This window comes from Ochotona curzoniae, unplaced genomic scaffold, assembly GCF_017591425.1.
Source record: "Ochotona curzoniae isolate NIBS_2020 unplaced genomic scaffold, NIBS_Ocur_1.0 contig_520, whole genome shotgun sequence".
Lineage (NCBI taxonomy): Eukaryota > Metazoa > Chordata > Mammalia > Lagomorpha > Ochotonidae > Ochotona > Ochotona curzoniae.
Genome location: NW_024466457.1, coordinates 920782 through 935075, shown reverse-complemented (window position 1 = coordinate 935075; position 14294 = coordinate 920782). Strand labels below are relative to the sequence as shown.

Here is a 14294-nt window from a genome sequence, read left to right as displayed (position 1 = left end):
CTGTCTTTACACTTTTCAAATAAAATGAAGATAAATATAAATTAAAAAGAAAATAATGCCCAACAGGAAGACCTATAAGCTTGACAGTAAACTTCTAAAAACCAACAAGAAAACAAAAACCTCCAGGATGGCGCTGTCAGGTACACTGCTGCTACAACACTGGCATCTCATAAGAGCATCAAGTCTCAGCTGCTTCACTTCCCATACAGCCCTCTGGGAAAATGATGAAAGACAGCCAAAGTTCTCAAGTCCTTTTTCCCACCTGAGAGACACCAAGATTCCTAGAGTCCCAGGCTCCTGGCTCTTGTCTTCCACGGCCCAGCCTCAGTCACTAAGCCACTAATGGAGTGGAGCAGTAAACCCCTCTATGTCACCATCATTCAAACGGACATAAATTTTAAACAGAAGCAGAAACCTAGTGAACACAGATTATAGTATCCAGGTAAAAAGACTAAATTAGGAAAAAATACAAGTACTCTTGATAGCACATTTGTTTCCCTGAGGTTCTTACAAAGATACTTAGGGAAGAAAAGTCTACATATGTGGTTCAGGTACCTTACTGATCTAACAGCACACTCGAGACACTATTCGGAAAAATTATTTCAACAGCAAGCACTTACTACAGCACAGGCCCAGAAAAAACCAAACTGAAGCAAAATGAAAAACAGATCCCAAAATTCATAACAAAATAGCAGAAGACAGCCCGGTACTTTAGATCAGTGGCTAATGTCCTCGCTTCACACACGCTGGGATGCCATACAGGCACCGGTTCTAATCCTGGCAGCCCCACTTCCCATCCAGCTTCCCGATTAGAAAGCAGTCAAGGACGGCCCAAAGATGCACCCACATGAGACCTGGAAGAGGCTCCAGGCTGCTGGCTTAGGATTGGCTGGGGAGTGAATCAGCAGACGGAAGCTCTTTCTCTCTGTATCTGACTGTCTAATAAAAACAAATCTTTAAAAACAAAAAATAGCAGGAAGAAAAAGAAACCCAAAACTCACAGAGAGGAAAGTAGAGCAATATAAAAACCCTAAACGAAAGAAAGCAAACACATGAGCATATACTAAACAACAAGCTCACATATGTAATACCTCTACAACTAAAACCAAGCATTGAAATGTTTATTAAAACACACAAGTTTAAAACAAACACCACACACACACAGGTTCCTTAATTTCAACCAAGGAGATGATCTCTAAATCCTCATGCCTCCCAAGGTGACATTAGTAAACAATGACATAACTGGTCACAACAAATCTGAGATAACGCAGGATTTTCAAAAAAAGTTATATGTCCACTGTACCAAGACAGAAAGCTATATGGAACACCTTAGGCAGAGTCAAATTTAAATTCTTTTAAGCAAACATGAAATCAGTCAACTGAAAATAATTAGATAAATAAGGTGGGGAATTTTTTTCAAACTGGTTTCTTTTAGCAATACACAAATATATAATATTTGCCAAAATTTCAACTATAAGAAACAATTCTTACAACTGCTAGAAGAGTCAAGGACTTACAAAGTTTCACTGTTTTCCCTCTTGGAGGTAGGAAAAAAAAAAGCCACAATTCTATGAGAAGAGCTTGTAATTTTCGGAGAAATGATCCATTTGTAATTTTAAAACATCATTTAAAAACAACTATTCAAGAGTCTCCTGCTCAACGTAATTTCCTAATTACCCAGCGAAAATTTAGCCCAATGTGTCCCTTGCAAATGAATGGATTAAGGGCACCAGGGAAGCAGAAACCGATCAGTTAGGATCCCAAAAGGTTAACCAACTTCTCATTCTAGCATTCAACTGTTATCAGTGTAAGCAGATTTGGAAGGTCCTATTATAATACAAAAGGAAAACTTCTCAACATCCAAAGAACAACCTCCCTTTTTCTCTTTTTTTGTTTTAATGAAAGCAATGCTTCTAGGTATACTGCCTGGACAACTGTGAGTGCAGAAATCTGTACTCTCAGATTAAGCACCTGCTCAATGAGAAGTTTAAGGTTGCAAATATTTTCTGATGGCTTTAAGCACATTATAATGTGCAAAAAAGTACATTTACTTGATAGTAATTTTAGTGCTCAAATGTCTTAAGCACATCTGAAACATGAAAATTCACTTTTTAAAAACACTACTTCACTGACTTAAAAAGAGTCCGAAAATTTTTCAAAGTGACACCTTCATCTTGACTGTCCCTATACTTCACTCTTCCAAGCACCACACACTTCTGTGAAAAGACAGCTCAAAACGAAGTGATGGATAAATGGACTAGTTCTAGAAAATCAAATCATTATCCTATTTTTTTACAGTAAGAAAAGCTCTCTGAGTTATTTTCACTTTATCAGATTGGAACACTCACCCAATAACACTACCAAAACTCAGAAATGTTTTCAATATAATGTATCTTTTGACAACAGTTAACTTTGCAGTTCTAAATATACAAAATAAGAACATAACAATTTAAAATGCTTCAACCATAATGTCTGTTATAGATTAAAAGCAAAACAATATTCACCAAGGTATTTTTCAACTGGGCAGTACAGTCACCAAGTATGATGTCAGACCTAATGGCAAGCTAACTTAAGCTAATAAACCATTTAAAGGAAGACAGCAGCAAACCTCTGAAATGCAGCCGCTTTGAATGTGAAGATGGAAGTAGACATGAGTAAAATAAGCCAACAAATCATTATAGAACTGGAGTTACAAGAAATTCAGCAAAAATGATCCAGACTTCTCTCAAAATAAAAATGACACACAATGTAATCCATGTGAGCAATATAAATAAAATTAAGAAACTAAGTATTCTGCTTAAAAACATAGCTGTTTAATCAAGCCCTCCAGAGAAAAGTTCAGTAACACTTTTCACAGTTACCTTATTACCAGATAAGGAAAACTTAATGTTTCTAACACGCTCGCACATTTCAACTTTCTCTCACAATCCAGAGAGCAGCATCTCTACCCAAACTATCCTGCTCCTGTTCTCTAACTTCTCGTGTCCCTTCTCATAACACCTGTCAGTACAGATCCACTGACCCCTGAGTGTGTTTTACGTACATAAAGGTGGGACTGGTAGGCAAGAATAAGAATGAGGCTCTTTGGGCTCCATCATGCTAATCTGGAGTGCCACTCATGAAGAGCTGCTTCCAAGTTCCCCAAGTTCCCCCAACAAATGCAGAAAAACCAGGAACGATTTATCCAAGCTGTGCCAATACACTTAGCCAAGAGAAAATAAAAACATGAATCTGATAAAGCAGGCTCTTTTAAGAAAACCAACAAGCTGTGAAAGTGGACTGCAAGGCAACCAAGAAAATATTCTCAAGCATCTTTTGAATGTCCTTACAACATAACAAAAATCCAAGTGCTATAAAAAGCTAAAAACCAGTTTTGCACTCTGATGAAAGTTCAATTTTAACCAACTACAAATTCTAGTATACTCAGGTCAACTAAACCTTTGTTCTCCACTTACTAGAAATAACAAAATCTGAATAGTCAAGCCACGAACACTTAACCAAGATGTCCTAAAGCTTCAAAAGAAAGCTAAATTGCTCACTGTGAAAGTACTGGTACAATTCTGCAACCCAGCTGTCTTGCTTTTTTCTTAATAAGTAAGATTTGAAAGGAAATCAAGGCCTTTTAGCCTACAATACACACACAATGGAAATACCTTCCATTTTTCACTAGAAACTAAACCAACAGCCTACCTAAGATCAGGAAACAGACAAATGGAACCTAGAACACCTATGCAGAATCTCTCTCTCCACCATGAGGGTTCCTTCAGTCTTTCCTCCTTTTCCCCACAATCCTCAAGGACAACAGGCACGGGTTCTACTCACAGGGGCACGTGACGCTGCTCAGGATCCGCTCTGGTCAGTTCTTCCTCTTCTATGTCAGACTCCCCTCCTGAACTACTGTCAGTGACATCAGAATCAAAGGCTTGTTCACTGCACCTCAAGTTGGATATGCCACTAGCTGTAAATCTTTCCAATTCTTCTGAAATTGAGTCACTTTTCAAGAAGTTGTTAAGTCCTTCTGAAGTGGTAGTCTCATTGGCAGCTTTTCTCAAGGCAGCTTCAGCCTTTCGAGTCAACATCAATTGGTTCCTGGGTCTCAAGGATTCCAAGTTTGGCAATTTGCTCAAAGTCTTCTCCAAAAATCCACCCAGCTGGTGCTGCAAATGCCTCTCCACCTGCTTGGCTTGTACAACCTGTAAGCGCTTTTGTAATCGGCGGGCACGGCTCTCAATATCAGCCTGCCGCCGCAATAAAGCTGTTATCCTCGTGTCAGAATCCAAAGCACTGAAAAGAATGGAAGACAAGGGAGAGTTTTTACCCTCTACTTTGACGCCCCCCGAGTTAGAGCTGGAGTTTGTACCCGGTGATAATCTACTGTTTCCTTGAAGTGCCGGCTGTTCTGTGGAATTGACAGAAGATTTGTTTGCAGTGCTATTATTGCTATGTGTAATTGTGTGTTCTACATCAAGGCTTCTGTGTGGAAGAGTGCAATCGGTCATACCCCCCTTCAAGTCCCCAGACTCAGATCCCTCCACTTCACCCCCATGAAGAACAGATGAAGCGAGAGCTTGTTTTCCCCCATTGAGGGAAGTGGAATTGTCATGATCAGAATGTGCTGAACTTTTAGTCAATTTCTTAGCCAACCCATTTACAGGAGCTTGTGGCAAAGCTGTCTGACCGCTAGCATTCATGGTTCTAAGATTTTCTAAGGAAAATTCCAAAACAGGCTGTCTCCCCAACAGCTCAGCTCGGAGTTCATACGATTGTGATAAGAGAGGATGAGATTTAAGGACTGTCTGCTTGCTGAAGACTCCTTGCAATTTCAAAGATTCCTTTGAGGAAACAGGTGTTACATCAGAGCAAAGATAAGATGCCACCAATGGCTGCAGCTTTCCCAAGTCTTCCTTGGTAGGATTATTCCGGAAATCTAGACTGGGATCCTCTGCAGCAATGGCTTTTCTTTTGGTTCCGTTGGCAGCAATAAGGATGTTGGCGTTGCCGTTATTTTCGGCACCGCCAGGGGACAAGGTGGAGGATGGGGGAGCCAGTTTGAACCGGATGTGGTGTGCTTCAGCTGCTGCGTCAGTGAGAGCGGGCGCCATCGCAGCCATTCAGCACACGGAGACAGGAAGTCCAGCCTCTCCCGGAGCCGAGGCCAGCTCCTCGGCCCCTTTCTGCCTCCCCTGAGAGCAAACTAGAAGAAAAAGAAAAGGAAGTTAGAAATACAAGCACATTCACAAACAATACACGTTTCTAATACAGGCTCTATTTGAGACTGTTCTGCAGCCACTCTGCAGATCAAACTCAGAGCAGGAGGACACAATCTCTGCACAAGAATACTGGATCTTTTCTTTTAGCATATGTGATCAAAAACTGAAAGCTGCCCAAACATTTCCATTCTTAGAGAATTACAGACTGCTTTGAGCTTCTTGACACTGATGAACTTAAAGCCCAACTACTGCATAAAATGTTAGCAAAAAATTTCTTAGGCTCACAAAAAAATGTTTATGTCAAATGCCTATGGCTGCATTTTTCTGGCTAGAAAACCCAACTTCCACCAACTGCTCACAGAGCAACTGTGAGACAATACTTGCAATACCACTTTGCTCCATCAATTTTATTTTTATGAACACTCACCTAATACTAAAAAGCAAGTTAGTTTTGTAAAGATTTTTTTCCCAAAGATACACAGAGACAGAGAGACAAAGTACAAACGCTCTTCCACCCACTGGTTCACTCCCCAAATGGCTGCAACAGCCAGAGCTAAGCCAACCCAAAATCAGGAGCCAGGGACTTTTTCAAGGTCTCCAACATGTATGCAGAGGCCCAAGGAACTAAGCCATTGAATACTGCTTTTCATAAAGGCTGGCATTATGGCATGGTGTAAAACCACCAGGGACACTGCCATGTGCCAGTTTGAGTCCTCGTTGCTCTACCTCCCATCCAGCTCCCTGCTTGTGCCCCGAAGAAGCAGTAGAGGACAGCCCAAAGCCTTGGGACCCTGCACCTGCATGGGAGACTCGGAAGAGCTTCTTTTTCTTAGCTTTAGATCTGCTCCACTCTGGCCATTATGGCCATTTGGGGAGTGAACCAGTGCATGAAGACCTTTTTATCTTTCTCTCTGTAAATCTTTCTAATACAAATAAATAAATCTTTGAAAAAATTAAATGACTTAATCCTTAAAAAAAAATTCCTGGACACCATCAAGTGCACGACCCTAATCATTTCAATGTAACAAGAGAATAAAAAATTTACTGATGCAGTTTTAGATTCTACATTACAACTAACCCTCATTTGTTGAATTTCGGTATGTATCAAAAGATATACACCCTTCTCTGAAAACACGATCAATATTATTTGTGAGGCTGGATTGTCTTTATATACTTGAATTAAAACAACATGTCATAATATCATAACAGAATAAAATGTGGTAGATATGAAACATAACTTTTCTATTAAACAATAAACATGCCAATGCCATTTATTAAATTATTGTTACTTTTTACAATGTTATGGGTTTACTTCAGGAAAATTTTTAAATTTCTGTTTATAAAATAGCACTACTGATAGATTAATAACCCAGAAGCATTTTTTTTGCTCCAACAATTTCTAAGAGTGAAAAGGGGACATGCATCCCGAAGTCTGGGACTGTCTTTCCCCCAAAGATAGCACTGTCAACTTGTCAAACATTTCTACAAGCTCTTTACATCAAGATTCCTTATGACCATTCAAATCATTAATGTAAAAATACTCAAATGACCAATTTCATAAAATATTTACATACAGATACCATCTGCGAACATTCTATAAAAGAGCTAGATCTTGAAGGCTTACATTTACTCTTATGGACTTTTATTATATGTTATTCTCTGTGACCTAAATCATAATATTAGCTTTACCCATCTTTAACTTTGAATTTAATGCTAACTGCTAATACAGTTAATTGTAGACCAAGTGATAGGGATTCAATGCAAGGTAATTGGTCATGAAACATTGAGTCCATTTCATTTTGCCCATCAACAAAAATCTCCCATTAATTCAATCTCCTCATCTCTGAATTAACATCAATACACAGTTGATATTAGTAACCCAAGGAAGCACATTATCTGTTCCAGATGACGAATTAATTCAACACATGAAAAGAGTAGCTGTACCCTACTGCCTCAGCAACGGCAGGATATAGCCTAGCTCTGAGAACTCAGGCAAGGACAAAGATGTTACACAACTTACACTACCCTTAGAAAAACCCAGAGGCAGCTCAGCATACATAAAAAGATGGTCAAACTAACAACACAAAATGGACAAGGAGTAAATTTTCCAAGGTTATACTAGAAGTATTCAATTCTTTTTAAAGTTCACAACTTAAAAAACATGAAGAGGACTGGCACAGTAATCTAGTGGCTAGAGTCCTCACCTTGCATGTGCCGGGATCCCATATGGGCAGTTCCTTCTGTCCTGGCTGCTCTACTTCCCATCCAGCTCCCTGCTTATGGCCTGGGAAAGCAGCAGAGGATGGCCCAAAGCCCTGAAACTGCACCTCTGTGGGAGACCAGGAAGCAGCATCTGACTCCTGGCTTTGGACCTTGCAGCACTTGGGGAGTGAACTGGCAGACAGAAGATTTTTCTCCCTGTCCCTCCTTTACTCTGTAAATCTGTCCAATACAATTTTAAAAAAATTCTGACTATTAACTCTTTGAAACTCTACAAATATTATTCATATACATCTCATTTTCTCCCTGTTTGGTCTCAATAGCCCAGAGAATGCACAGCCAAGGATGGTTACTACTTATTGACAGGGACCCCCAAAAACTTAGTGAAAATTAAAAATTTGGGTTTATTTGGGTGCAAAGAGAACACTAAAATCATTCCATGGTTTGTGTATAAGGCACATTTTCCATGAACGTTCAAAAGTATCACTGTAAACGTAAGGGGTAGAGGGGAAAAGAGAAGGGAAAAAAAGTGTCTATTGAAGAAACTCCTATTTCTAATGATTAAATCTTTATGTATCTATATCCCCTAAATCAATACTACTATCAAAAACAAACATACAAAACCAAAAATTATACACTGGGGCAAGTGCCACAATGTAGTAGACTAAGCCTATGCCTGCAGCAGCACCAACATCCCACATGGCCAATGAAAAATAAGACCTATCTATTTTTAGGATTTATTCTTATTGAAAAGGCAGATTTACAGGGAGACAGAAACAGGAAGCTCTTCCATCTGCTGTCCCCAAGTGGCTACAAGGGCCAGAGCTGAGCCAATCCAAAGACAGGAGCCAGGAGTTTCTTCCTAGTCTCCCATGTGAGTACTGGGTCCCAAGGCTCAGGGCCATCCTTGACTGCTTTCCCAGGCTACAAGGAGGAAGCTGAATGGGAAATGGAGCTGCTGGGACATGAAGTGGCCAACATAAGGGATTCCAGCACATGCAAGTGGAGGATTTTTCCACTAGGCCCTAAGGAATCATGTTAGGGAGATAATGTCAACTCACTAAATATCTTAAAAAAAAAAATCTTGACAGTCACGATTTCTCTCTCCATGCTGAATACTCAGAACAAGACTCTGGAAGATAAATGGGGTAAAGATGGCATGCCTCCACAGTTGCTTGTCATACTGTTTCATCTAATCCAAGTAGAACTCCAGGACAGAGTTCCTGGAGTATCTCTAGGATAGAGCTTCTCAGGTTCAGCAGTTCACATCCTAGGTCCAACAGCTTTCTGACAGACAGAACTATTGTGTCCATTTCAGGCTGCTCAACAGCACCCCTGGACTCAGCTCATTAGATGCCAATAGTATCCATCTTCACAATGCCAACAAAAATGCCTCCTGACAAGTCAAAAGGGTGAGCAGGAAGTGCTCCAATCAGACCTGCCGAGTGAGAACGGGAAGAGTTCACACACAGCTTTCCAAATATTGGTGAAAAGGTGTATTATGAAATCAGGCAGAGGTCTAACTTTTTTTGCACTCAAATCATCTTTTAATTCCATTTTCCCATGAACTCTTGATGTACCCCTTTGCGTGCTTTCCAAAAAAACATATTCAGCTGTTTCAAACACTCCACATCAGGATTAACTCCACACATACAAATGAAAAAAGATGTTTCTTATGAAGTCCAAAGATAGAACTCCAGGTATACAAAATAACATAGAAGCAGTGACCTTGCAAAATGTTTCACTCCAACCATGCAAAATGAGGGTTTAGGCCGTCTGGTTGGCCAAGAAGCCAAAAGTCACTCCTGCACTGAGGACTGAGGCAAAAATTCTAGAAGAGTCCAGCGAAGGTGCCGAATTTCACCTGAAATTTGGAAATAACCCTAGACCTCATCACTAGAGAGAATGGTTAACATGGCATTCTCATGAGAGTCAATGCCAAGAGAAAAGGTAAGACTACAGGAAAAAATGGGATAATCTGACAGGTAAAAGAAAGGAACAATCTGCTTGAAGCGTTAAGCAGACTGGTAAATACAAATCAGGAGATTGGTAAAATAACCAGCAGAACAGTATAGAAAAAAGGTGGAAAGGCAGCTGAAAGCCCGGTCACTCATTAGGAGACAATCTTGAATAACCAGCCTTTACTAAAAGAAATCAGAGTATCATTCAAAGCTTTTCATAAGGGAGTGACACATCAGAGCTGTGCTCTAGAAAGACCAGTTGGACAAGACAGATTAAGATAACGCAAAAAGGCATCCAGACGGCAAAGACTAATGAAGAAGCCACTGCAATAATGCAGATAGGCTGCAAAGAAAAACTCAACTCAGGCCCGGTGTGGTGGCGCAAGTGGTTAAGGTCCTTGCCTTGCACGCCCGGGATCCCATATGGGACCCGGTTCTATCCCGGCAGCCCCGTTTCCCTTCCAGCTAGCTCCCTGCTTGAGCTTTGGGACCCTGCACCCACATGGGAGACCCGAAGAGGCTCCTGGCTTTGGATCAGCATAGCATCGGCCGTTGTGCTCACTTGGGGAGTGAATCACCGGACGGAAGATCTTCCTCTCTGTCTCTCCTCTCTGTATATCCGCCTTTCCAATAAAAAAAAATAAAAATAAATCTTAAAAAAAAAAAAAAGAAAACAAAAAGAAAAACTCAACTCAGGAGGACCCACAGCAGAACAGGCAGATTTCTTCGAAACTAAATCCAAAACTTTTCATTCATAAGGTTCTAATCACTGCCTTCCAGTTCAAACTGCATAAAGCACTTCAAGTCACCATCATTCAAGTCATCAAAGTTGTCAATTTATTAATTACTTTCCCAAACAACCAAAGTTTTTAATGTCACCCTTCTTTCACATACCCACCATCTTCATCCAGAGCTTCATAATCATAAGCATAGACTGGATGGAAACACTATTAATGGCGGGCGGGGGGGGGGGGGGGATTGGTGAGTGTAGATTTTGCTAACAGTCCAAAAGGATACATTCTAATTAAGAGAATAATTAAACATATTAAACAGAAAGGATTTGGAGAGCAATTCCTAACTCAGATGTATTCCTGGCTCTGAGCCTATGCCCCTTCCCAGCACCCTTAGCCTTTGTGGTCATCTGGGGAAAGAAATCAGTGGATGAAAGCTCTCTTCCTCTCTATAAATCTTTCAAATAAATAAATAAAATAAATCTTTTTTTTTAAAGATTTATTTTTTTGTTGTTGTTGGAAAGGCAGATATACAGAGAGGAGAGACAGAGAGGAAGATGTTCCCTCCGATCATTCACTCCCCAAGTGAGCGCAACGGCCGATGCTATGCCGATCCAAAGCCAGGAGCCTCTTCCGGGTCTCCCACGCGGGTGCAGGTTCCCAAGGCTTTGGGCTGTCCTCAGCTGCTTTCCCGGGCCACAGGCAGGGAGCTGGAAGGGAAGTGGGGCTTTCGGGATAGAACCGGTCCCATATGGGATCCCGGGCGTGCAAGGCGAGGACCTTAACCACTTGCACCACTGCGCCGGGCCCAATAAAATAAATCTTAAACACACACACAAGTGGGCCTCTCCAAGTCCATAACGCTTAGTAGGCTTTATAACTGGGAAAGGTTTATAATTACTGAAGTATAGATCATTATAGATCATTGTGACTGTTAATGTCAGCCACTGACTAGCTTACATTCTCTCAGTCTTCACAGTAACATTGCAAGGTAAATACCACCACTGTCCTCATTACACAGATGAGGAAACTTGACTTCAGAAGTTAATTAGTATATGGCTATACGACTGTTAAGTGACAGAGGCGAAATCCCTAACTCGGCTCTGCCTGGGCTCACGGCAACCTCACGTTGTGTCCCGGGGCTCTGGCAGCAGCACCAGGAGACAAACGCCAACTACACTGAGGGCCAGCTCACCCTGCGGGAGTTGCATCCCGCGACTCACCCTCGACGGCCTCGGCGCGGAGGAAAGGCGCCTCCACACGGCTCTTCGGGCCGACGACAATGCCCATGCTGGCAGCCCACTCTTGCAAAGCCCAACGGTGGCTCAACGAACTTGAGTTTCTTCCATCCACGTGGGGAGAGCTGGGCTGCGTTCTGGCTCTCAGGCCACAATCATCCAACTGTTGTGGGCATTTGGGGAGTAAACCAGTGGACAGGATCTCTCTTTCAGTTTAGAGCTAGGTATAACTCACACTAGGCACTAGAACTTGATTGTTTTGGTCTTTACAGGAAAATCAGTGAGAACATGTCCTACTGTGTATCTCCGATATTAACATGTCTGGGGCCAGTGCTGTGGCTTAACGTGCTAATCCTGCATCCTGTGGTGCCAGCATCCAATATGGACATCAGTTCTTCTCCCAGGGCTGCACTTCCCTTCCAGCAACCTGCTTGTGGCCTAGGACAGCGGTCGAGCATGGCCCAAAGCCTTGGGAACCTGCACCCACAAGGGAGACTAGGAAGAGGCTTCCAGCTCCCACCTTCAGATCAACTCAGCTCTGACCTCTGCAGCCATTTGGTAAGCAAACCAGCAGACAGAAGATCTCTCTCTTCCCCTAAATTTTCCTTTCAAATCAAAATAAATAAATCTAAAACACATACACAGTCTACAGCTTTCAAATCACCACAGTAAGTACCTATGAAAGAGGGTAAGGACAAGGATGACCAGGGAATCCTACACATCAGGAGACCCTCACACACGTTAAGCAGTTCATAAGATGCAGGGACCTTCCCAACAGAAACAATATCTAGGCTGAAAACAGAAATATCAGTAGGATCCAGCACTTGCTGTCCCCACTGCTTACAAACGCTAAGAATCCCATAGTCCAAATCACTTCTCTGCTCAGCACCAAGTTTAAAACCACTTCCTGCTCCACAATCCCTCTGCGAATGAATAAATAACTCAACAATTACAAAATAAAAACTAAACATCAGGAGCCCAAGGCATAGCATAGGAGACAGCAAAAACCGTAATGTTGCACAGGAAGGGTCTTGTGGCACAGCAAGCCTCTGCTTGAGACGCCCACATCCCAGCTGGAGTGCCAGTCCGAGCTCCAATCCTAGAATGCTACTTGCAATCCAGTTCCCTCCTAAAACCCAGCAAAGTGGCAAATCAAGTCTTAGCATCCCTGCCACCCACATGGAGGACCCACATGGAGCTCCAGGATCCTGGTATAGCCTTGGCTGCTGAGACCATTTGGGGAATGAACCAATAGCTGGAAGATCTCTCCCTCTGCCTTTCAAATCAATTTTTTCATTGTAATTTTCATTATTGCCAAATATAGTAACATAATAAAGACAGCCTAGATCTATGCACTGTTTGACCCAGGAGATCAAGGCAGGCCTCCAGAAAAGGCTCATGTGCCAAATCACCCAAAGGGTGAACTGTGGAGTGGACAGAGTGAAGGGCACACTCATCCTATGTCAATGCTACTGCCTAAATTCAAATTCATTATGTACCTGCAGTAATTCAGGCAGCATTAATTCCCCAATGCTTCCTTCTTCCTGTTTCAGCAAGACTTCAGTCTAGAGGTCACTGACAAAATGTTTATCAAATGGGGGAGGGGACTGTATTACAGAGTAAGAAGGGAATGTAAAAATCTGGCCACATCCACCTTAAAAATTTTCAGTGGCACTAAGAGTAAGGACAAATCCATACTCCCCACAGAGCAAATATCTACCTCCTTTTCACACTGAACTTCAGCATCAGCCTGGCCTGAACCTCAGACACAGCTCCAGACTTTTCCATGTTCCTGTTACTTTATCAAAGCTCAGTTCTAAAATGACAGCTTCTTTGAAGCATTCTTCATTCCTTCTTGGTTGTGTAAAGGGCCCCTCCTTCCAGGCTCTGCTCTGCACTGCTGTAACACCCTGAGCCATCGCTCAAAGTATAGCATGAACCCAAATACCTGCCCCTCCTTGGGAGCAGGCACTTGGCTTGGCAGCTGAGGCACCACCTGGAACACCCACATCCCATACCAAATTCCTAGGCTCGAACTCCAACTCTGCTCCCAATTCTAGCTTCCTAGTGATACACATCAGGGGAGTCAATGGGTAATGCCTCAAGTAGTTAGATCCCTGCCACCCATATGGAAGATTTGTAGGTTCCTGAAATCGGGAACTGGCCTGGCCCAGCCAGGCTATTGCAGGCTTCTTGGGAGTGAATCAGCAGATGAGATCTATTTGTTTATCCTCTCTTTCAAAAACTTTCTAAATAGTTAAAAAAAAAAAGATTTATTTTATTTTTATTGGAAAGGTAGATATACAGAGAGGAGAGACAGAGAGGAAGATCTTCCATCCGATCATTCACTCCCCAGGCGGCCACAACGGCTGGAGCTGAGCCAATCCGAAGCCAGGAGCCTCTTCTGGGTCTCCCATGTGGATACAGGGTCCCAAAGCTTTTTGCCGTCCACAGGCAGGGAGTTGGATGGGAAGTGGGGCTGCCGGGATTAGAACCGGCAGCCATATGGGATCCCGGGCATGCAGGGCGAGGACCTTAACCACTGCGCCACCGCCCCAGGCCCCTAAATAGGTTTTTAAAAACTAGGGAACTTGGGCAGTATGATGGCTAAATCCTCACCTTGCAGGCACCAGGATCCCCAGTGGGCCCTGGCTTCTGTCCTGGCTGACTCACTTCCATCCAGCTCTATGTGTTGGCATGGGAAAGCAGCAGAGGACAGCCTAGGTACTTGGGCCCCCACACCCACATGGGACAGCTGAAAGAAGCTCCTGGCTCCTGGTTTGCATCGGCTCAGCTCCAGCCATTTGGGGAGTGAACCAGCAGATGGAAGATCTTTCTGTCTCTCCTTCTCTGACTTTCCAATAAAAATAAATAAATCTTTTTTTTGAAAACTCTCTATGACGTTACATCAACCTCAATAAGAAGCAGGCATCA

At 42.5% G+C, this 14294-nt stretch overlaps 1 protein-coding gene across 9 annotated transcripts in view; it reads right to left on the bottom strand.

Annotated features, from left to right (window-relative positions):
* KANSL1 (KAT8 regulatory NSL complex subunit 1) overlaps window positions 1-14294 on the bottom strand; it is a 199526-nt gene that overhangs the window by 104365 nt on the left and 80867 nt on the right. For 5 of the 9 annotated variants that reach the window (XM_040989220.1, XM_040989219.1, XM_040989226.1 and 2 more), the window contains one exon: window positions 3823-5194. In XM_040989220.1, coding sequence (XP_040845154.1) covers window positions 3823-5111 — 1289 coding nt within the window. In that variant the 5' untranslated portion in view covers window positions 5112-5194. Of the gene's footprint in view, window positions 1-3822; window positions 5195-7414; window positions 7436-10289; window positions 10485-14294 lie in introns of those variants that run through there. The other 4 variants (XM_040989227.1, XM_040989225.1, XM_040989222.1 and 1 more) reach the window with 3 other exon arrangements.